The sequence below is a fragment of the Rhodotorula paludigena genome (assembly GCF_050403205.1).
Source record: "Rhodotorula paludigena JCM10292 DNA, Rt_paludigena_JCM10292v1_ctg16, whole genome shotgun sequence".
Classification (NCBI taxonomy): Eukaryota; Fungi; Basidiomycota; class Microbotryomycetes; order Sporidiobolales; family Sporidiobolaceae; genus Rhodotorula; species Rhodotorula paludigena.
The window spans coordinates 60,475-80,983 of record NW_027481442.1 but is presented as its reverse complement, the minus strand read 5'-3'; the positions used below and the strand labels follow the sequence as shown (position 1 = coordinate 80,983).

General features: G+C 62.8%; 7 protein-coding genes across 7 annotated transcripts; 3 read left to right on the top strand and 4 right to left on the bottom strand.

Moving 5' to 3' along the window:
- Positions 1–17: 17 nt before the first annotated feature.
- JCM10292_003256 (BAG family molecular chaperone regulator) lies at positions 18–1,547 on the bottom strand (the record flags this gene model as incomplete). Its single annotated transcript, XM_076648469.1, has 2 exons — positions 18–409; positions 491–1,547. The coding sequence occupies 2 exons, from the start codon at positions 1,545–1,547 to the stop codon at positions 18–20; spliced, it is 1,449 nt and encodes a 482-aa protein (XP_076505909.1).
- Positions 1,548–2,412: 865 nt separating this feature from the next.
- Positions 2,413–3,401, bottom strand: JCM10292_003255 (U6 snRNA-associated Sm-like protein LSm8; the record flags this gene model as incomplete). The annotated part of the gene is made up of 5 exons (XM_076648468.1): positions 2,413–2,502; positions 2,587–2,715; positions 2,806–2,846; positions 3,103–3,129; positions 3,386–3,401. The coding sequence occupies 5 exons, from the start codon at positions 3,399–3,401 to the stop codon at positions 2,413–2,415; spliced, it is 303 nt and encodes a 100-aa protein (XP_076505908.1).
- A 328-nt stretch (positions 3,402–3,729) lies between these two features.
- Positions 3,730–6,001, top strand: JCM10292_003254 (UDP-glucose 6-dehydrogenase; the record flags this gene model as incomplete). Its single annotated transcript, XM_076648467.1, has 8 exons — positions 3,730–3,753; positions 3,861–3,909; positions 4,275–4,539; positions 4,601–4,943; positions 5,034–5,276; positions 5,356–5,623; positions 5,709–5,785; positions 5,849–6,001. The coding sequence occupies 8 exons, from the start codon at positions 3,730–3,732 to the stop codon at positions 5,999–6,001; spliced, it is 1,422 nt and encodes a 473-aa protein (XP_076505907.1).
- Positions 6,002–6,633: 632 nt separating this feature from the next.
- Positions 6,634–12,431, top strand: JCM10292_003253 (uncharacterized protein; the record flags this gene model as incomplete). The annotated part of the gene is made up of 20 exons (XM_076648466.1): positions 6,634–7,148; positions 7,205–7,321; positions 7,380–7,549; positions 7,669–7,895; positions 7,953–8,265; positions 8,326–8,341; positions 8,449–8,482; positions 8,542–8,597; positions 8,828–9,013; positions 9,079–9,198; positions 9,262–9,798; positions 9,853–10,249; positions 10,332–10,449; positions 10,507–10,795; positions 10,856–11,039; positions 11,095–11,195; positions 11,256–11,373; positions 11,452–11,649; positions 11,706–12,328; positions 12,386–12,431. 20 exons carry the CDS (start codon positions 6,634–6,636, stop codon positions 12,429–12,431), a joined length of 4,365 nt encoding a protein of 1,454 aa, XP_076505906.1.
- A 1,277-nt stretch (positions 12,432–13,708) lies between these two features.
- TAX4 (Tax4p) lies at positions 13,709–15,093 on the top strand (the record flags this gene model as incomplete). The annotated part of the gene is made up of 6 exons (XM_076648465.1): positions 13,709–13,717; positions 13,796–14,195; positions 14,267–14,329; positions 14,399–14,631; positions 14,705–14,798; positions 14,858–15,093. The coding sequence occupies 6 exons, from the start codon at positions 13,709–13,711 to the stop codon at positions 15,091–15,093; spliced, it is 1,035 nt and encodes a 344-aa protein (XP_076505905.1).
- Positions 15,094–15,332: 239 nt separating this feature from the next.
- Positions 15,333–17,541, bottom strand: JCM10292_003251 (uncharacterized protein; the record flags this gene model as incomplete). Its single annotated transcript, XM_076648464.1, has 7 exons — positions 15,333–15,807; positions 15,865–15,980; positions 16,038–16,798; positions 16,857–16,887; positions 16,951–17,116; positions 17,191–17,286; positions 17,381–17,541. 7 exons carry the CDS (start codon positions 17,539–17,541, stop codon positions 15,333–15,335), a joined length of 1,806 nt encoding a protein of 601 aa, XP_076505904.1.
- A 471-nt stretch (positions 17,542–18,012) lies between these two features.
- JCM10292_003250 (uncharacterized protein) lies at positions 18,013–20,349 on the bottom strand (the record flags this gene model as incomplete). The annotated part of the gene is made up of 5 exons (XM_076648463.1): positions 18,013–19,719; positions 19,783–19,833; positions 19,893–20,006; positions 20,069–20,200; positions 20,263–20,349. The coding sequence occupies 5 exons, from the start codon at positions 20,347–20,349 to the stop codon at positions 18,013–18,015; spliced, it is 2,091 nt and encodes a 696-aa protein (XP_076505903.1).
- Positions 20,350–20,509: the final 160 nt, after the last annotated feature.

Genomic DNA, 20,509 nt, shown 5'->3' with positions numbered 1-20,509 from the left:
GCAGAGACAAGCAAGATCTACCACGACGCCCAGTTCCCGTCCCACACCTCGTCGTCCTGGTCCTGCATCTCCGTCTCCGAGTCTGAGGCATCCTCAACCAGCTCCTTCATCTCGTCCTGATCCCGCTCGTGCTCCTCGAGCTGCGCGACGCGCTCGCCCAGCTTGTGCGCCTCGAGCAGGATGGCGGCGACCTCGTCGTCGGCGTGGTTGAGCGGCTCGTCGTCCGAGTCGTCGGCAGAGGGTGAAGATGAAGGCGAACGGCGGCGAGAAGAGCGGGGTGCGGAAGAAGAGACGGGCGCGGCGAACGGAATCTGGATGGTGCGAGAGGCGGCGCGAAGCGAGTCCGGGTCGGAAAGAGAAAGGTCGGAGTCTGAGTCGGAATCGGAAGCGAGGTCGAGGATTTCGAAGACTGGTACAAGGCGAGCAGAGAGAGACAGTCAGTCACGCTGCAATCCGAAGAGACGCCCGAGACGCATGTGAAGCAACCCACCTTCAGGCTGTTCCTCGTCGTGCTGCTCATCATGCACCTCCTCGTCGTCAGAAGCGTCCATCGAGTCGTCCTCGCTCGCGCTCGACCCGCTCTGCTCCTCCCACGCGTGCTCCTTGATCGCGTCCAAGCGGCTCAGCTCCTGCTCGACCTCGCGCACGAGCTCCTTGCGCGCGCGCTTGACGTCGGCATCGCCGTGCGACTCGACCGCGTCGATGCGAGTGAGGAGCGCGAGAAGCGCCTCCTCGTGCCCGAGGAAGGCGGAGTTGGGCGCGCCGAAAGCCAGAGGCGGGGTGGGCGAGCGGGCGAGGCGGTCGGATGCAGGTGAGGGCTGGAAGACGAGGGCGGAGGGCGAGACGAAGGCGCGCTGGCGGGCGTGAAAGTCGGCGGCGAGGGCGGCCAGAGTCGACAGGGCGTGGTCACGCTCAGCCGAAGCAGTCGAGTCGTCCGAGTCGGCGTTCGAGTCGGAGTCGCCGGCGGCGACCAGCGCAGCAGCTACGAGCTCGTCCTCGGTGTCGCTCGAGGCCGAAGAGTCGGAATCGGGGAGGTCGGCGTCCTCGGGGTCGGCGAAAGTGGCGGGAGCAGCCGGGTGATCGTGGTGTTCGACAGCAGGCGAAACGTGATAGAGCTCGACCTCGTCGTCTTCGTCGTCAGACGACTCGTCGGAAGCGTCGGCGTGCTCGTCGCAATGGTCGTGAGCCGGGTCGATGTGGAAGAGAAGCTCGAGCAGCTGCTGCGGCCCCTCCTGGCGCTGCTGATAGTGAAGGGCGCGGGCGCGGCGTGCCTCGGCAAGTCGGCGACGGTCCTCCTCGCGGCGGCGCTGCTCGCGGACGAAAGCAGCCTGGCGGCGGCGGCGGTCGAACTCGGCTGCGACGGCGGCACGATAGGCGAACTCCTCCTGCTCGGCGAGGAGCTGGCGACGGCGGAGCTCGGCAGCCTCGGCCTGCTTGATAGCGAACGCACGCTGACGAGCGCGCTGCTGCGCGTGGTGGTCGTCGTGGATGACGAAGGCCGAAGTCGGAACGAGGAAGGCGTCGAAGGAAGGGCGGAAGGCGAACATGGCGAAGTGTCGGGGGAGGCTAGGGGTGTAATGAGTGAAGCAGAGAGAGCGGTATGAGCGGCGAAGAGCGGCTTATAAGCTGCGGCACGATGATTTTGCTCGTGACTTCGACATCCGTCGAGAATGTTCTCGACTTGAGAAGGTCATGGAAGGCGCATGACTGGGCGTGGCGCTGGCGTGGCCTGCTGGCGTGGACTGGCTGGAGTGCACCGGACCCCGTCATGTCGCGCCCCTGACGCACCACCGTAGCGTACGCGCGCAGCAACGTCGGCGGGAGTCTCCTCGATCACGAGAGGAAGAGAGCCTCTGGGTGCCAGCATGAGAAGCGCAGAGACGCAGGCGGCTTCAGACAGTCAGAACGCAATCATGGTAGACCTTATAGGGTAGCAGGCGGTCGACGCGATAGAATGCAGTGGGCGGGGACAAGCGCAAGGTGGTATCGAGACGAAGGAGGGGGACGAGCATGTCGCTACGCTTTCGGGGGACTAGCACAGGCGGCGAAGTGCTCATGCACTGTCTTCTGAGCTGCGTTGCTGTCTGTACAACCGCTGCAGCCATGACCTGCGAACCCGCCGGGTGTGCGAGGCGCTTTCTCCTAGCGTCGACAATGCCGCGTGCATCGTCCACCCCGCGGGGGTGTCTACATGTCGATGTCGAACTTGCAGCGCGCAGAGTCAGAGAACGCGGCGCGCGGATCGCCGAGACGAAGCACAGGAGAGTCGTGAGGGGGTATCAGGTCACTAGTTACAGGAGACAAGGGGGTGCTATGCTGCGATTTTACTGCTCCTCCATCCCGCACTACGTACGCGTACAAGTTGCTGAAAGCGGCGTCCGCCCTCCTCCCGCTCGAGGCAGCACGCGCCGCTCAGTGCTGGACCTCAGAGATGGGGTCGGCTCGTACTGTTGACAGGTCGATCTGCTTGTCGGCCTCGACGTCGAACTCGCCGATGAGTGTCTGCGTGCGGGCAAGCTTTGTCAGCGTGTAACCCTCGTTCGTACTGTCCGCTTTGACGGGGACGAAAAGGAAGCGAGAACGCACGATGTTGTCTCCTCGTACGATGTACACGCCAAGCGGGACCTCCTCAACGCCCTCGTCAGCCGAGTAGACGCGCTCGGTACTGCCCGACAGAATCACGTTGGTCGTCTGGTCGAAGCCCTTGAGCTCGCCCTGCGCCAGTGGGAAGAGGGAGGGTCAGCTTGCGATTCGGGCGCCGACACGGCAGCGCATCCGCCGCTGATAGGGCGAGAGATGACGCACAACGATGACGCGCCCGTCCTGCGTCACGACGAGGACTTGCTCTGAGGGTGGAGATGCGGTGGGAGGAGCAAGGCGAGATGAGGCGAGTGCGCGCAGGCGGAGAGGCGAGCAACAAGTCAGCCCATTGCGTCTACTGGCCTTCTGCGGTGCGGGCTCGTGCCCTCGCTTGCGGGCCATGATCCTTGGCTAGGCGGGGAAGCGGCAAGCAAGCGAGGAGATGAGCGCGTTCAACCCGGTCGAGGATGCCGCAGAGGCACCTCGACGCGCTTGTACCGAGCTTGTAAGGGGCAGACTCACTGTCGACGTAGGCCGTGAGGGCGCTCACTGCGGTGCACGGGGCGAAGGGGTCAGCGAGACTGCGTAGCAGAGGTGGGATGACAACAGAGCGAGAACGCACTGGGAATGGACGCGCGACGGCCAGCGAGCTAGCGACTAGCAGCAAGACGCAGTCTAGCGTGTCCTGGCGGGCGAACGAGCAGCTGTCAAGTCAGAGAGGGGACGACAATTGGACGGCAACGAGCGCGAGGCGATGTACCGGGAAGTTCTACTGCTTAGCTCGCAGGCGTGTCGTAGAGCTGACTGATAACCTCTGACATTCATTCGAGTCGCGAACGCCTGTCCAGCTGGTACGGCAGAACCCACGGATGTAAGCGGTGTTACGGAAAGCCTCCCTCCTCCTCCCTCTGACTCGTCGAAATTCTTCCGACCCGTGGACTGCGCTGTACTCTAGCAGCTCACGGTGTCCAAGCGCTGCTCCACCTCGTCGGAGAGGAACGGTTCGCGTGTGCTCAGATCGCTCGTTCGCTCGACGCGCGCCACGCGTCGCGCGTCTCCTTCCGCCCGCCGTCCTTTCTTCGCCTGCCTTCTCTCCCGCGCCGCTTCCCTCTTTCCTGCTGCTCCGTTGCCCCTTCCCTTTGCCCAGCCATGGCGTCTCAGATCACTCCCGTCGTGCGTCCGCTCTCCTCGCTCTCGCATCCTTCTCTCGCTCCCACGCGTGCGATCGGACTTCCGCTAACGCACCCCTCGACGCGTTCTGCGCTGTGCCCCGACCACAGCAAGTCAAGAAGATCGCCTGCATCGGTGCTGGCTATGTCGGCGGACCCAGTGAGTCGCTCCCTCGCCTGCATCCACGTCCCGGTCCCCTCGCAGGTTGCCCCAGGCTCGGGACTCTGCGCGTTCTCGGGAGTGAACCCTGCGGCCGGGCTTGCGACGAAACTGAACAGCGCGAGCTCCGTGTCTTCGGGCCTGAATGAGCCGTGACAGCGCCGGGGCGCCGCGATGATGCGACCGCGAGCTGCGTGGAGGGGTGCGAGCTGATCTCGCTCAGCTCGCTTGCCGTGGAGCGGTGCAGCAGGCCGTTGCACCACGTTGGACGAACTGTGATCGAGCATGCTCTGCACTTCCGACAACGTTGCTGACTCCCGAACGTGCTCCTCCACCTCATCTCCCTGCACCTTTGTCCGCGCCAGCCTGCTCGATGATCGCGCACAAGTGCCCGCACATCCAGGTCACCATCGTCGACGTCAACGCCGACCGCATTGCCGCGTGGAACTCGGAGCACCTGCCCATCTACGAGCCCGGTCTCGAGGAGATTGTCAAGGCGTGCCGCGGCAAGAACCTCTTCTTCAGCACCGACGTCGACAAGGCCATTATCGAGGCCGACCTCGTCTTTGTCTCGGTCAACACGCCGACCAAGAAGAGCGGTGTGGGTGCTGGTTACGCCGCCGACCTCTTGTGCGCTCTTCCTTTCCTTCCGCCGCGCCGAGGCGTCTTGCTGATGCCTTCGCTCACTCAGCTACGTCGAGGCCTGCACTCGCCGCATCGCCTCGGTTGCCACCTCGTCCAAGATTGTCGTCGAGAAGTCGACCGTTCCTTGCCGTACTGCGCAGTCGATGCGCACCATCCTCGAGGCCAACTCTCGCCCTGGTCTCCGCTTCGATATTCTCTCGAACCCCGAATTCCTCGCCGAGGGCACCGCCATCAAGGACCTCGACGCGCCCGACCGCGTCCTCATCGGCTCGCTCAGCACCCCGGAGGGCCGTGCCGCGCAGCAGAGCCTCGTCGAGGTCTACGCCAACTGGGTCCCGCGCGAGCGCGTCATCACCACTGGTCTCTGGAGTTCCGAGCTGTCCAAGCTGGTGCGCCCCGCTTTGCCTCGCCGGCAAGTCGCCGAAATTCCCATCCCGCTTGGGCTGACCCGCTTCATCCTTCCCGCGCGTCTCGTGCAGGCTGCCAACGCGCTCCTCGCGCAGCGTATCTCGTCGATCAACGCCCTCTCGGCGATCTGCGAGGCGACGGGTGCGGACGTCGACGAGGTCGCCTACGCGTGCGGCCTCGACTCGCGTATCGGTTCCAAGTTCCTCAAGAGCTCGGTCGGCTTTGGCGGCTCGTGCTTCCAGAAGGACATCCTCAACCTCGTCTACCTCAGCGAGAGCTTGCACTTGCCCGAGGTCGCCGACTACTGGAGGCAGGTGCGTCGTCGGATCCTGCCGTTCGACGCCCTCGCGCCAGCATGCGAGCTCCTGATGCTGACGCGCCCCGTCTTTGCAGGTCATCACGATGAACGAGTACCAGAAGCGCCGCTTTGCGCAGACGGTCGTCTCGAGCATGTTCAACACGATCACCAACAAGAAGCTCGCCGTGCTCGGTTTCGCGTTCAAGAAGGACACCGGCGACACGCGCGAGACGCCGTCGGCGACCGTGTGCCGCTTCTTCCGTCAGGAGAACGCAAAGGTGTCGATCTACGACCCCAAGGTGCCCGAGAAGCAGATCTTTGTCGACCTCACCGAGCCTGGCGTCGCCGACGACTCGCAGCTCGGTGCGTCGCTTTCCCTTCTCACTGCCATGGCCTCTCTAGGGCAACGCGGCAACGAACGCGCGTCTGACTCGCCATCCACCCGCAGTCCAGCAGCAGGTGACCGTCTGCAAGTCGGCGATGGAGGCGTGCACCGGTGCCGAGGGCATCTGCGTGCTTACCGAGGTGCGTTCTCTCTTTCGACCTGCAAATGACCCGCAGACTGACGCTTTGCATCCCCTCGATCAGTGGGACGAGTTCAAGTCGCTCGACTGGGAGGCGATCTACGCCTCGATGGCCAAGCCGGCCATGGTCTTTGACGGCCGTGGCATTCTCGATGCCGACAAGCTCCGCTCGATCGGCTTCAAGGTCCACTCGATTGGCAAGGGCCTTAACCTCTAGACGCGCTGGCCCCGCCACCCTCTCGCATACGGACTCTCTCATCTGTCAATCTCTTTCGGTTCTTTCGTCGTCGCGCTGTGCTCCCCTGCTCGGCGGGAAGTGTTTGTTCCCCTCCCCCACTCTTTTGCTCACACGGGTAGACTCTGGTGTTCGTCTCCTCTCTATCTCGCAGTCACCTCGCAGCCTCTTTTGCATGTACCTCCCGCTCCGGTAGTAGCCCGCCTCGGCCCCGCGTGGAATTGACTTCTACGTCCTTTGGCACAATGACAGCTAGGAAATCGGGAATTGCTGTGGGTCGGGAGGCTTTTTCCTGAGGCGCATGCCTGCCTCCTTACTCCGTCCGCCGTCGGTCGGCGCGCGAAGTTCGTCGGGTCGTCGAGTTGCATTGCCTGTCGCAGCGGCTTAGTCGAGTCAGCGTCAAAGGGTTGCTGCGTTCGTGAGAGGTTCTCTGCGTAGCAGCGCATCGCCAAGGCAGGAGGTCGCAGCCGCAGCTCGTGTTGTCGAGTCCGGTTCGCTCGGATCCGGCGCCGCTTCCGGCCGTGGGAGCGCGCGTCGAACGAAGGCTCTCGCTGCTTTGTTTTCGCTCTCCTCTCCCACCGACCCTTGCCCTGCCAGCCGTGCAGAGACGCAAGATGGCAGACACTGCCAACACGGCCAGCGTGCCCGATGCGGCCTTCGCAGCGAGCCAGGTCTCGGCGCCATCGGTACCAACTGCGCCGCCGGGCATCGCAGAAGCGGCCTCGGCGCAGGCGCACCTCGAGTCGGGCGCACCCAGTCAGACTCCAAGCGACCTGAGCAAGACGTACGACGGCCTGCCCAAGACGACCGCGGACGGGCAGCAGGCGCCGACTGCCCCGGCACCGCACGGTTCCAGTTCCGCATCGACGAGCGACTCGCAGGGCGGCGAGCTAGACGAGAAGGGCTCGCCTGGCGCTTCGACGGACGAGGCAGTCGCGCAGCGGATTGCGGCGGCCCAAGCGAAGGAGGAGAAGGAAGGGGACGACGCCAAGAAGCACGCGGACGGCAAGAAGACGAAGAAGAAGGCCAAGAAGGCATGGGACAAGCGCCCGCCCGTCGAGATTGCGCTCGAGGATCCTGAGCTCGCGCACCTTGACCCGGAGCGCCGCAGGATCATCGCCGAGCAGATGTGCGCTCGCGTGCTCCCGTCGCTTCAGACGGTTTGCTGACTTGTCGACCTCGCAGCGCAACGATTAAGCGTCCGCCAGTCAGCTTCGTGCAGCTGTTCCGCTACACGACCAAGTGGGAGCTATTCCTGAACGGTATCGGCACGATCTGCGCCATCGCAGCCGGTGTCGCCCAGTACGTTTACCCCTCCCTGCTTCCCATGTGCCCTGCTCTGACTCGACGTGCATCACAGGCCTGCCATGACTATCCTGTTCGGCAATCTCACGACGGCTTTCACCGACTACGGAACGGCTCGCCTGTCCGGAACGGCGTCGCCCGAGCTGATCGCTGCAGCGCGCGACCGCCTCTTCAACGAGGTCGACAAGGACGTCCTCATCCTCGTCTACATCGGTATTGGTACCTGTACGTGCTATACTCTGGCTTTGTCAGGGCTGAGCGACGGGACTGATGGACCTTTGCCACTCACCTCGCCCGCCCCTGTCACCCTTTCCGCCTACCCTTCCCACCCTCGGCGCCTACAGTCGTCGCCACCTGGATCTACATGTACACCTGGATCACGTCGGGCGAGAGCACGACGCGTCGCATCCGTGAGAAGTATCTGCAGGCCGTCTTGCGCCAGAACGTCGCCTTCCACGACCGCATCGGACCCGGCGCCATCACGACCCGCATCGAGACCGACACGCACCTGATCCAGGAGGGAATCTCCGACAAGGTGGTCATCTCGGTCCAGTTCCTCGCAATCTTTGTCGTGAGTGATTTCGCAGGCGCTTCCCTCCGACCTCTCTCTTGACCCTCCGCCTCGCAGGCCGGCTTTGTCATCGCCATCGTGCGGAATTGGCGGATGGCGCTTGTGATTTCGATAATCATCCCTCTAATTGCGGTCGCGGGAGCCGTCATGAACGCGTTCATGTCGAAATACAAGCAGATCCAGCTCGAGGCGACGGCCAAGGGTGCGACGCTCGCCGAGGAGGTCATTTCGTCGATTCGCTCGGCACACGCTTTCGGCAACCAGAAGCGCCTCACCGACACGTACGAGGTCGCGAACGAGGAGACTGCCAGGGTCGGCGGCATCTCGGCGCGCTTCCATGGCCTGGGCTTGGGCGTCTTCTTCTTCATCAGTACGCTTCTGCCTCTCGCTCACAACCGCGCACCGTACGCTGACGCTCTCCACCTCGCAGTCTACGCCTCCTACGGGTGCGTCTCTTTGCCAAGACTTCCTTTTGCTGCCGCTGACCTCGATTCTGTCCTGCCCGATCTGATCCGCTGCACTGGTCCCGTATCCACACGGATGGTGTTTGCAGTCTTGCTTTCAAGTGGGGCACCCAGCTCATCATTGTGCGAAAGCTTGTTCCCCTACCGCCATCAGCGCGTTCTTACCTGTACGCTGAGCGCAGGATGGCTACGCCGACTCGGGCGACGTCGTCAACGTCTTCTTTGCGATCCTCATTGGGTAAAGTCTCTCCCTGCTTCTAGTAAGAGACGCGCGATTGACTGACCCCGCTTCACCTTTGCAGCGTAAATACCTTTTCTTGCCGCGCGAGACTGCTGTTCTGCCTGCCACATGCTGATCCCCTCGACATTGTCCTGTGCTTGCGACATGCGTTGTTCGATCGCAGGCGTACGTCGCTGGTCCTCGCGTCGCCCGGGACGCACTATTGACTCGCGTTGTTCCGGGCGCAGCTTCTCCCTCGCCCAGCTCGCGCCCAATCTTCAGGCCGTCAGCTTTGCGTGCGGCGCGGCCACCGAAATCTATGCAACGATCGACCGCGTTCCGATCATCGATTCGTCGTCAGACGTCGGCCGCAAGCTCGACAAGGTCGATGGTCTCATCGAACTCGAGAACATCGACTTCATCTACCCTTCGCGGTGCGTTCGAAGCGCCTTCGGACCGGCACGACGTGCCGGAGCTTCGCTCATGCTCCTTTTTGCAGTCCCGGCGCACAGGTGCTCTACAACTTCAACGGCATCTTCCCGGTCGGCAAGACTACCGCTCTTGTCGGCGGTTCCGGGTCCGGCAAGTCGACCATCGTCGGTCTCATCGAGCGCTTCTAGTACGTCTGGCCCGAGTCGTCCTCTTGCCTGCACGATGAGCTGACAATTTTCCTTTCCCACAGCGACCCTGTCGGAGGTGTTGTCAAGCTCGACGGTGTTCCTCTTAAGGAGCTCAACGTCAAGTGGCTTCGTAACCAAATTGGCCTCGTCATGCAGGAGCCGACGCTTTTCGCGACGACCATCGCCGGCAACATCGCGCACGGTCTCATCGGGTCCCGCTTTGAGCACGAGTCGCCCGAGGAAAAGCGCGCCCGAATCATCGATGCCGCCAAGCTCGCCAACGCCGATGGCTTCATCACGGCGCTTCCTCAGGGCTACGACACCCATATCGGCGAACGTGGCATGCTCCTCTCCGGCGGGCAGAAGCAGCGCATCGCCATCGCTCGCGCCATCGTCTCCGACCCGAAGATTTTGCTGCTCGACGAGGCGACGTCGGCGCTCGACACCAATTCAGAGGCGATTGTGCAGGACGCACTCGACCGTGCCGCTGCCGGCCGCACTACCGTCACCATTGCTCACCGTCTTTCGACCATCCGCGACGCCGATCAGATTATCGTGCTCACTGCCGGTCATATCCTCGAGTCCGCCATGACCTCGTCGTGCGTCCGTTTTGAGCCCTTGTCGCAACGGAACTCTCATTGACGACCTTTCAGGGACGGGACTGCGCACGATCTCCTCCTCCGCAACCCCGAGGGTGCTTACTCGAAGCTTGTCAACGCTCAGCGTCTCCGCGAGGAGGAAGAGGAGGCCGAAAAGCAGGGCGACTCAAAGACCGCCGCTCCGGCTCCCGGCGAGCTCACTCGCGAGGAACTCGACGAGATGGCGCGTCGCGAGAAGCCTCAGTTCGAGACGCTCAAACGCGCGGGCACAGGAAGGTCGCAGGCGTCGGAGGCCATCGAGCATCGCAAGCTTGACCTCGAGGCGGGCGGCCAGCTCGAGCCTATCAAGTACAACTTCGCCTACCTCATCAAGCGCATGTACCTACTCAACAGCGACCAGTGGAAGAAGTACATCTGGGCATTCATCGGCGCCGTCGCGTCCGGCTGTGTGGTGCGGCCTTCGCTCTCTTTGATCTCGGAGTCTAATTCCGCTGCAAGCGAGCTACGCTGACGCAGGCTCCCTCCTATCGCAGTATCCTGCCTTTGGCATCGTGTTCGGCGGCATGATCGACGCCTTCCAGCTCCAGGACCCTGGCCGTCTCGAGCACGAAGGCAATCGCCAGGCTCTGTGGTGCTTCATCATTGCGATCCGTTCGTTGACGTCTCCAGATGGCTGCTGTTCGCTCTGTACTGACCTTGCTTCTGTAGTCTCGACCATTGCCGTCATCGTGCAGTCGTGGCTCTGGGGCGACACGGCCGAGCGTTTGAGCCAGAAGATCCGCCACAACACATTCCGCGCCATCCTCCGACAGGACATCGCCTATTTCGACGAGGAGCAGAACAGTGCCGGTCATCTCACGAACGTTATCGCCGACTACGCAACCAAGGTTTACGGCCTTCTCGGCATTACGGCCGGCGTCATCATCCAGTCGGTGTTCACGCTCATCTCAGGCGCCATTATCGGCCTGTGCTTCTCATGGCGCATCGCCCTGGTCGGGTGCGTCCGGCATTCTCGTGTGGCCAGTCGCAGCTGCTGATGCTCTCCTTCGCCTCGCAGCATTGCCTGCATCCCCCTCACCCTTTCGGCCGGTATCGTCCGCTTCCGCGTTGTCATCCTCAAGGACAAGAAGAACAAGGAGGCGCACGCCTCGAGTGCACAGATGGCTTGCGAAGCTGCCGGAGCCATTCGCACGGTCGCCGCCTTGACTCGCGAGGACCAGTGTAACAACTTGTACAGCGAGGTGCGTACGGGCAGGTCGCAGTGCTCGGAGGTCGAGCTGACCGGCTTCTCTGCAGCAACTCGACTCGCCGATGCGCATCTCGAATCGCACCGCCATCTACAGCAACGCGTTCTACTCGCTCTCGCAGGCACTGTCGTTCTTCGTCATCTCGCTCATGTGCGTGGTCGCTCTGCCACAAACACCCTCCACCTCTCATTCCTGACCCCTGGTCTGCAGCTTCTGGTATGGCGCGCACCAGATGGTCGACCGTGGCCTCGGCATCCAGGCTTTCTTCGTCGCAATGATCTCAATCGTCTTCGCCTCAATCCAGGCGGGCAACGTCTTCACCTTCGTGGTATGTCTCGAATTTTCGGAGTCAAAGCTCTAGACCGATGCCCTCCATTGGACGCCTGCTGACTTTTGCGATGCCCAGCCGGATGCGTCGAGCTTCGTCGGAGCCGCCAGCGACTTCCTTCACCTCCAGGATGCGCGCCCTGACATCGACGCCGACGACACGAGCGGCAAGGATTTCGACCTGTCGTCCGCGCGTGGTCACATTTTCTTCGAGAACGTGCACTTCCGCTACCCGACTCGCGAGCACGTGCCCGTCTTGCGCGGGCTTGACTTCGAGGTGCGCTCGCCTTCCATCTACCTCATCGCCACGCACTTATGCACTTTATGCAACAGATCAAACCTGGCCAGTTCTGCGCGTTTGTCGGAGCATCCGGCTGCGGCAAGTCGACCACAATCCAGCTCATCGAGCGCTTCTACGACCCGCTCGCCGGGCGTGTCCTCGTCGACGGGCAAGACATCAGCCAGCTCAACGTCCAGTCTTATCGCCGCGCAATTGCCCTCGTGTCGCAAGAGCCGACGCTGTACGCTGGCTCGATTCGGTACAATGTCGCCCTCGGAGCGTACGTCCCGCCCGAGCAGGTCACGCAGGAGCAGATCGAGCAGGCCTGCAAGGACGCCAACATCCACAACCTCATCGTTTCGCTGCCGGATGGATACGACACAGACGTCGGCGGCAAGGGCACTATGCTCTCCGGCGGTCAGAAGCAGCGCATCGCCATCGCACGCGCGCTCATCCGCAATCCTAAGATCCTGCTTCTCGACGAGGCGACGTCGGCCCTCGACTCGGAATCCGAAAAGGTCGTGCAGCGTGCGCTCGATGAGGCGGCGAAGAACCGCACGACTATCGCCATCGCGCACCGACTCTCGACTATCCAGAACGCCGATGTCATCTTTGTGCTCAACAACGGCCGAATCGCCGAAAAGGGCACTCACTCGCAGCTCATTGCGCTCAAGGGGTACGTTTGTTGCTTCGAACGCTGGAAAAATCGCTTACAGGGCTTCTCCACTTGCAGGCTGTACTCCGAGCTCGTCACGCAGCAGTCGCTTGACAAGCACTGAGCACACTACGTACTGCTCGTTCGCTTCCCTTCCCTCTCGCGTTAACTTTCCTGTAGGACTACCTTGTGTAGAGACGTGCTTTCGGCAATCGCGTGTGGACGGCTGCAGATTGTTCAGAGACAATGCTTGGAAGTGACAACGTGTGCCAAACCCCATCAATGACTCTACGCGCGACACATAGTCGCAGGTGAAGGTTCGAGCACCGCGAAGCGGGTCGACGTTCGTCCGCCGTCTCCTGTTTTTTCTCCTTACTCGCAACTCTCAGGCCGCTGGGCCTTGCCATCTACTGCTGTCACCTTATCGAGGTCCTGCACTCGCGCAGTCACGGTGGATTGGTCCAGGTGCGACACACGAGGTCAGCGCGAGCGGCTTCCGCGCGTGCTCTTAATCGAGCTCGCGTTCCACTGCGGTCCGCCTCACGACGCCTTTCTTGCTTACCCGCCCGACTTCATTGCATCGGATCGAGCACAGACTGCTTATCTCCCGCGCAAACAAGAAGCGACTCGTCGGCTCGCCCTCAGCCTCCTCCTCCGTTGCCTCTCCAGCCACGGCCCAGGAGCACTATGTGCCCGTCTTGGCAGACGCTCAGCTCCCAACACTGCAGCTGTGGTCTCAACATCCACCGACTGAAAGCGCAGCTCAAACGAGTCCGGCTGACGGCAACGCGGTGAGCGCCCCGCTGACACCTTTCCTTTCTTCGTGCCGATGCGAAGCAAATGAGCCCCCTGCTCGACGTTGCTAGCTGCTGCAGATCAGCTGAGACTCAGGAGCATCGCTGAAGTCCTCTTCTGTCCGCCGAAGGGGCAGACCTGCTTCGCAGCTCGCTCATCTCGCGCGCTCATCGCTCATCGTCATCTGCGACATGTAATGGCTGCTACCTACGCTCTGGCGACGGCTCCGTCAGCGCGACAATGGCCTCTCGCTGTGTCTACTGGCTCGCTCTTCCTGTCGCGAACCTCAGTCGAGTCGAGCTGCGAAGGAACAGCGGCCCCCACCTCATGACGTTGGACCACCTCGCGCCCGAGGTTGGCCCGTCCAAGGGGATTGCACGCGAGTTCGGTTTGGCTGGATCTGGGCGTGGGCGATCCTCTGATTGAGCTCAGTAACTCTATGCATGCAGGCACATGACGACGGGCTGCTGCACCGGTGTCGTCAAGGGATCGTGACGTCCTCAGTGCCTCTTGCTTTGACCCTCTTGAGGAGAATTCTCGATCTCTTCCTCTCCTTTCGCTCCCCACTTCAACGACTCGATCGTCCCCAACAACCCTCACGCAGCCATGGACAAGGTGCGTAGATCGGTCGTCCACCTCTTCCTCGCTCCCGATGCCTCGTTGACATATTCATCTTGACTTTCCCGGCCGCAGATTAAGCAGGTCTTCTCTCACGACAAGTCGACCGACTCGTCGAACCCCAACACGACCGACAACTCGGGCATTGCGTCCAACTCGAGGAACGTCACCGAGACCCCGACTCACTCGGCCGCCGGTGACCGCTCGTCGGTCCCGACCGACCGCTCGACCGACCTCGACTCGTCGGCCAAGCCGGGAGTTGACCGTGAGCGCTCGGGCCTGACTGACACTCGCACCGAGTCGAACGCTGGCCCGGCCACCACCGCGGCCGCTGCCACGCCGGGCACGGCCCACGTGCACGAGCACGCCGAGGCCCCCCGCCACCACCACAACCAGCCCCACCAGGACGGTCTCCTCGATGAGGCTGGCGCGAAGAAGGCGACTCACGACCACCAGCACCTTGCCCCGGTCACTCGTGCGTTTTGACCGCTTCGCACTCGTTCTACAATGCCGGGCGCTCATACATCCGTTTACACTGCACGACAGACGAGACGCACCATCACCATGAAGTCGAGGAGGTTGAGCGCCAGCGCGAGGTCGACCGTCACGGTGCGACTTGATGGCTCTCCCGTCCACTTCTCACACGACTGACTTGTCTGCCGCTTCTCCAACAACCAGTTCACCATGTGCAGCACCACACTCAGCCGGTTCTCGACACCCAGCACTCCGCTGAGGTTCAGCACGAGAAGTCTGTCCCCGTAACGCAAGTTCGCGAGAACCACGTCGCGACGGACGAGGACAAGGCGCAGTTTGCTTCGCTCGGCCGTGCCCACGATTCCAAGGCGGAGGCGCCGCGCGAGCGCACCATCATTGACCGCGGCGAGAAAGTGCAAGAGAACACTCACCACCACGTGTGTCCGGCGCATGCCATGTCACGCTCGTGTGGTCTACCCGCGGTGCTGACTATTGCGCTGCTCGGAACAGGTTCACCACGTCGTGCAGCCGGAGATTGAGCGCGACACGCACGAGCACCACCGCATCAAGACGACGATTCCTGTTCACCAGGAAACTCACGAGGGTACGCCTTGTCTCGCACGGCTCAATGGCGAACCAACTGACGCATTCGCCTTCTCTCAGCTCCGATTGTCCACGAGTCGGTAGCCCACGAGCCGCTCAACATCAAGGACTTTACGGCGAACGGTGGTGACCTCTCGTCGAAGCTTAAGCACGACCACAACCTTCTCAACCGCGGGGAGTGCGAGCGCACGGTCGACGGCCCGGCCGAGTCGCTCACGGAGTCGCTCGGCCTCGGCGGTCAGACGACCGGCACCACCACCGGCGAGACGTCCGCAACCAACGCGCGCAACATCTAAGTTTGCACCTAGTTCGTAGTACTCGGTCTTCAGTAACGTTCCTCGAAGAACATTGTAAATTCCGCATTGCAGTATCTCTCTCGCTCTTCCCTCCTTCGCGGACGTCTTGAGAGGCAAAGTAAAGACGAGACCTTAAAAAGGCTCACGAAGGTGGCTAGAATACAACGCGTCTAGGACAGGGCACAGCTGATTCCGGCTGAAGGACGAGCACACCCAACCGTCGCCAGTCCCGCTCGTATCTACCTCGTCCCCCTTCCCGACCTTGAAGGACTAGGCGCTCGACTGCCCGCCCTGCTACTCACGCTCCGCCCGCTCCCCTGCTCGCGCGAGTGCGAAGGCTGCCTCCAACCAGCCATGGCAAACAGCCTGTCGCTGCTCGAACCGACGCGGAAGAAGCCGCCGCCGCCGCTCCCGCCGCTCGGCGCCCGCGGCTCGTTCTGCAGCGGGCTCGGGTTCGGCCGGCGCGAGGTCGACCGACCGCGCTCGTCGTTCCCTGGCAGTGCGCCAGCGAGGGAGGGGCGTCGCTCGTCCGAAGGCGAGACGGGCGAGAGAGGCGGGGGCGTGTCGGTCGTCGGGCTGCCGAGCGACTGAGGCTCGTCGTAGAAATGCGGTGAGGGTGTAGGGAGGTAGCCTTCAGGCTTCGGCGCCGCCACGTACTCGATCGTCGCGTCGGTACCTTCTATCAGCAGCGGTGTTGCGTGTCGCTCGATGAGGCTGCGGCACGCCAGTCAGTCAGGATCAGCAGGCAGGACGAGTGAGTGCTGGGCGCACCCTTTCAGGTTGAGTCCGCAAACACAAGGTAGTTGCAGCTCGGCATCGAGCGGCATGGGGTTCGGGTCGAGAAGGGCGTAGACGGGGAGAGTGAGCGAGTCGAGGAAGCAGCAGCACTGCATGTCCAGTCCGTCAGAGACGGCATTCTTCGCCGTTCAAGCGGGAGTTCGTACGGAGAAGATGTCGAAGGGCTTGGACATGACGACCTTGCGCCGCTCAGGCTCATCCTTCTCTTTGTCCTTGCCCTTCTTGCTCGGGGGCGGCGCGCCAGGCGGCGGCGGATTCGACTCTTCCTCGGTCATGGGACGGTACGTGAGCTCCATCTGGATCGTGTGGCGCACCGAGATGGGCGTGATCGTGCCCTCCTGCGTCGAGGGGCGGATGTGATTATCGTTCGGCAAACGCGCGAGGTGGTGGATCTTCCACATCTCGTCCTTCTTGAGAACCTTGAGCGGGCCGGCGCGCGGCGTCTGGGTCCCACTTTTGCCGCCGAGGTCCTTCTCCGAGACTTTGGCGAAATTTGGAGGATGCGCCGCGTCGAGGATGAAGACGGTCTGCGCGACGGGCGGCGGGCTTGACGTGTGGTCTTTATCGACTGGGGAGCGTAGCTGGAACGATTGGATGATCTTGACTTTGATGGAGTAGATCAGGAGGTCCATTGGCGGGAAGAGGAGGTTGAGGCGAAAGAGCAGAAGACCGGCGACCATGCAGTACGCCGACTGCATCGCGACGGCGTATGGGCCAATCTCCTCGAGGCTGCCCTCGAACTTGAGATGCAGTGGAGGTGGCGGTTTGGAGACGTCGTCGAGACCCGGGTTGACGATGAAGAAGACGGGCTTCTCGTTGCTCATCACGTCGCTGCCCATCGGGCCGAGGCCTTTCGCCTTGGCCGTGATGATGTGCCGCACGCGGCCATACTGACATCGCTCGTAGCCTGTGCGCCAATGCGTGTCAGTCAGAATAGGATGAGAGAGGACTAGGGAAGCCCGTACAAGCTGCGCCGGCCGGCACAATAATGATGAACTGCAGGTGATACGAGTCGTTAATGTTTCCGACAGCGCTGTCGGACACGAGAAAGTAGCGCACCTCGAAGGTGTGCTCGCCCTTCTCAAGCTGCGCAACCTCGCCGTCCTGGATGAGCGATACTGTCCGTTCAAGGCAGATCCCGCTCTCGTACGGCGTTGAGTCGTCCCAGCCAATGTCGTAGCGCCCGACGAGGCGCACGGTCAAGTGCTTGAGCGCGCGGGGTTTCCTGCGAGTCAAGCCGAGAGAGTGCGCGGGCCGCGGTCAGCCCCGGAAGTTCGCCTGGGAGCGGAATTGACGCACGGAAGCCAGAGCGTGACGGTGCCCTTGACGATCTCGTCCTCGGATGGCTGGTCATCCGGTCCTGGGTGCAGGAAGAAGACATCCTCGACGAGCGAGCTGCGTGCGAGAAAGGGAGGCGGTGCCGGAACGGTGCACCGTCAGCGCACGCTCGCCCCTGATTTCGCAAGCATGAGTGAGGAGGTACACGCACATCTGCAAGCTAGGCTGGGCGAGGCCAATCTTGCCCAAGAGGCCCGGGCTACTCGAGCGATGACGAGATCCCTGCCCTTGCCGGCTCGTCGACGAGGGGAGGAAGAACGGCTCGTAGAACGACTTTTCGGCGTCGCTCCCGTGCCGCAGAGGGTTCTGCATACTGGCAACCTGCGCACGGCACGACTGGCGAGCGAGAGAGAGCGCGGCGACGTGATCGACGGCGGCTGCAGTGAGACCGCGTGGAGAAGGGAGAAGAGCGCAGCGAGAGCGAGAAGCGCGTGCCCGAGCGGATCAGCCTTGCTCTGTGCGGTACGACTGCGTGTTTAGAGCCGTGGACGGAGCAACACGAGCGCGACGGAGGATGTCGAGCTTGACTTCGCGGCTGTGGGCCCCGGGGATGACCCCGGGATGCAGCGTGGGACGCGTACGGCGGCGCGGCAATCCGCCCGCAGAAATTTCTCGTCCGCGACGCGCGGGAACAATCTTTGCTCGGCCGAGAGAGCGGGAACAGCGGACACCGCCCTGCCTGTAGATCGTTCCGCGTGGTCCAACGCGTAGTTGCACTCACTCTCGCGGCAGCCTTCCTCTCGTGCAACTAAAATAGCCCGATAGCATAGGCGACCACGCTCGCTACCACATCCACTGCGCACTGCGCCCGCGCTTGTCGGCCGGGTCGAGGAACTGAAACTTGACACCGCCGGGCCGCACATTCTTCTTGAGCCACTCGACCGCGGCGGTCTCAATCTTGGTGCACCCTTCGAGCGCGAGGTCCGTCAGAAGCGAGTAGCGCCGTGGAGCGGGCGGAGCGCTGGTCGAAGCGCTGCGGGACGAAGAGGACGGCCCGGCGGCTCGGCCTGTAGATGCAGCGCGCCCTGCGCGATTCGTGCCTTCGGCTTGCGCTTCGCACCCACCGCCGTCCTCCTCCGTCAGGACAACGGGCGGCATTCGGGAGCGCACGAGCTCCATGATGGGCCGCCCAGTGACGAAGGCATTGCCGCGCACGGCGAGGCGCTCGATCCGCGGCGCGCAGCGCGCAACCTCGCGCAACGTCGCATCCGTCGTCCACATCGTGTACGACAAGTCGAGGGTCCTCAGCGCGTCGAGCCGTGCGGGGAGCGAGAGCGTCGAGTCCGGCGGCGAGACCATCGTCGACGCGAGCACGAGGTCGGCGAGGAGCGGCGCGTTGCGCGAGTCAAAGAGCTGCGTCAGGTGCGCGGTCGAGAGCGACGCGAACGACAAATCGAGGTGCGTCAAACGGTCGAACCGCAGCGGGCCGAGGCGGATCGCTTCGTCAAAGAGGCGCTGCGCAAAGCGCTTTGCGCCGCCGAGCCGGAGCGACTCGAGCTGCGCCCATGCGCGCTCGAGGTCGGGCATCGGCAGCTCGAGGACGTGCGACTCGCCGTATACGGTCGCCTCGAAGCGCCGCAGCTTCGGCGCCGAAAAGAGCTCCCAGACGATGGACGCGCCGATCACGTCGAGGTTGAGCGTCTCGAGGTCCGGGAACGAGTCGAGGTGGCAGATCGAATCGGCGACGAACACGGCGCCCATGGCCGAGAAGTGCCGTGCGCGAGTGCGAGGATACGAGACGGCAGTGTTCGCATCGCCCTTGTCGCTGTCTGCGAGAGAAGGAGGAATGATACCGTTACGGAGGAAAGGCGCGCGAAGGCCGAGGACGAAGTTGGAGGTAGTTGAACCCCAGAGGTGGAACGAGGTGAGGCTGGGCAGCGAGAGATACATGCTCGTAATGTCGAAGTCAGGGTAGATCCGCCCGCCGGAGCATACGCTCAGGCTCTCGATCGTCTCGCGCGCATGCGCCTCAACGAAGACGAACATCTCGGTTGATCGACTGGCTTCGTTGTCAACCGAGACGGTGGTCCTGCTGCCATCGACGAAGGAAAGCACGATTTCGCGTAGCGTCGACGCTGAGCCGGCCTGCCGCACGGCGTCCAAAATGCCAGAGTAGACCGGAGGCGAAAAGTCCTGCGCCGCGGTCAAGACGAGGCGGCGCAAGCCGTGCGCCGCGCGTGAACCGCCTGGCTGGCGTCGGCCCGACTTGCCAGCCCCAGCAGCTTGGGCGAGAAAGTAGGCGACTTTCCGCTCGGCGTTCTTGCCATTGATAACACCGTCGACGCGCAGTGTCGTCCAGAGATGAGGAGAATCCTTGATCAGCCGATACCACGTCCGGCAGACGCGCATGGCGCTGAAGAGGGTATCAACGCGAGCGGGTTTGGTCCGAGGTATCGGAGACGAGGTGTATGAGGAAGCGTCGGGAGACGCTGTCGCGAGCGTGATGATCTCGAGAAAGATCTCGTAAGGTAGCGTCGAAAACGGCGAATGCTGTGACCGAGCAGCAAAGTCAGAGACCGTTGCTCCGCAGGATCAGTGAATAGGCGACCGCACTTCTGCCTGCCTCCTAAGCTCAAGCGCATCTTCGAGCTCTTTCTCGAGCTCCTGTGCGCCGTGTATACATCAGCAAGGGTGCGCGGAGCTGGAGAGTCGTAGATACGCACTCGTCGGCCCTTCTCGTCGTTCGACGGCATATTTGTCAGGCCCTGCTGTAAGAGCGCTTCGGCATTCGAGTACTTCTTCGCAGCCTTGAGCATCTTGGCGGCCCGTAGGTAGCCCTGTGAAGCACGACAGTGAGCATTAGTTGCGTCTTCCGGCGAAGGACTGCGACGACGCGGACCTTGGACGAGGTAGGCATGAGCTTGACGACTTGTCGCGCATCGAGAAGCCCCTCCTGCAGCTTGTTGAGCTTCTCGTACGCGGTGGCGCGGGCATCGTATAGCTTTGCCGACTTTGGCGCGAGCGAGATGGCCTGTGGAGGTGAACGGGGCGGTCAGCGGCGAATTTGGCAACGACTCGAGCGGAGACGCGCACGTCTGAGAAGAGCTCTACGGCCGTTTCGAAGGACGTAGCGCGGTAGGCAGCCAGGCCAGACGCGTAGAGCGCGCCCGCCGAGCTCATCAGCGGCGGCGTTCGCGAGGTCGGGGCAGGGTCGCCTCCCTGACAAGAGCAGAGGCACGACGCGGGGTGCAGGGCTCTGCAGTGTAGTTCTCGCGCGATTCTGCACCTGCACACGCTCGCGTGCGGTTCAAGCGGCGGAGGGTGCGGCGAAAGGCGTCCG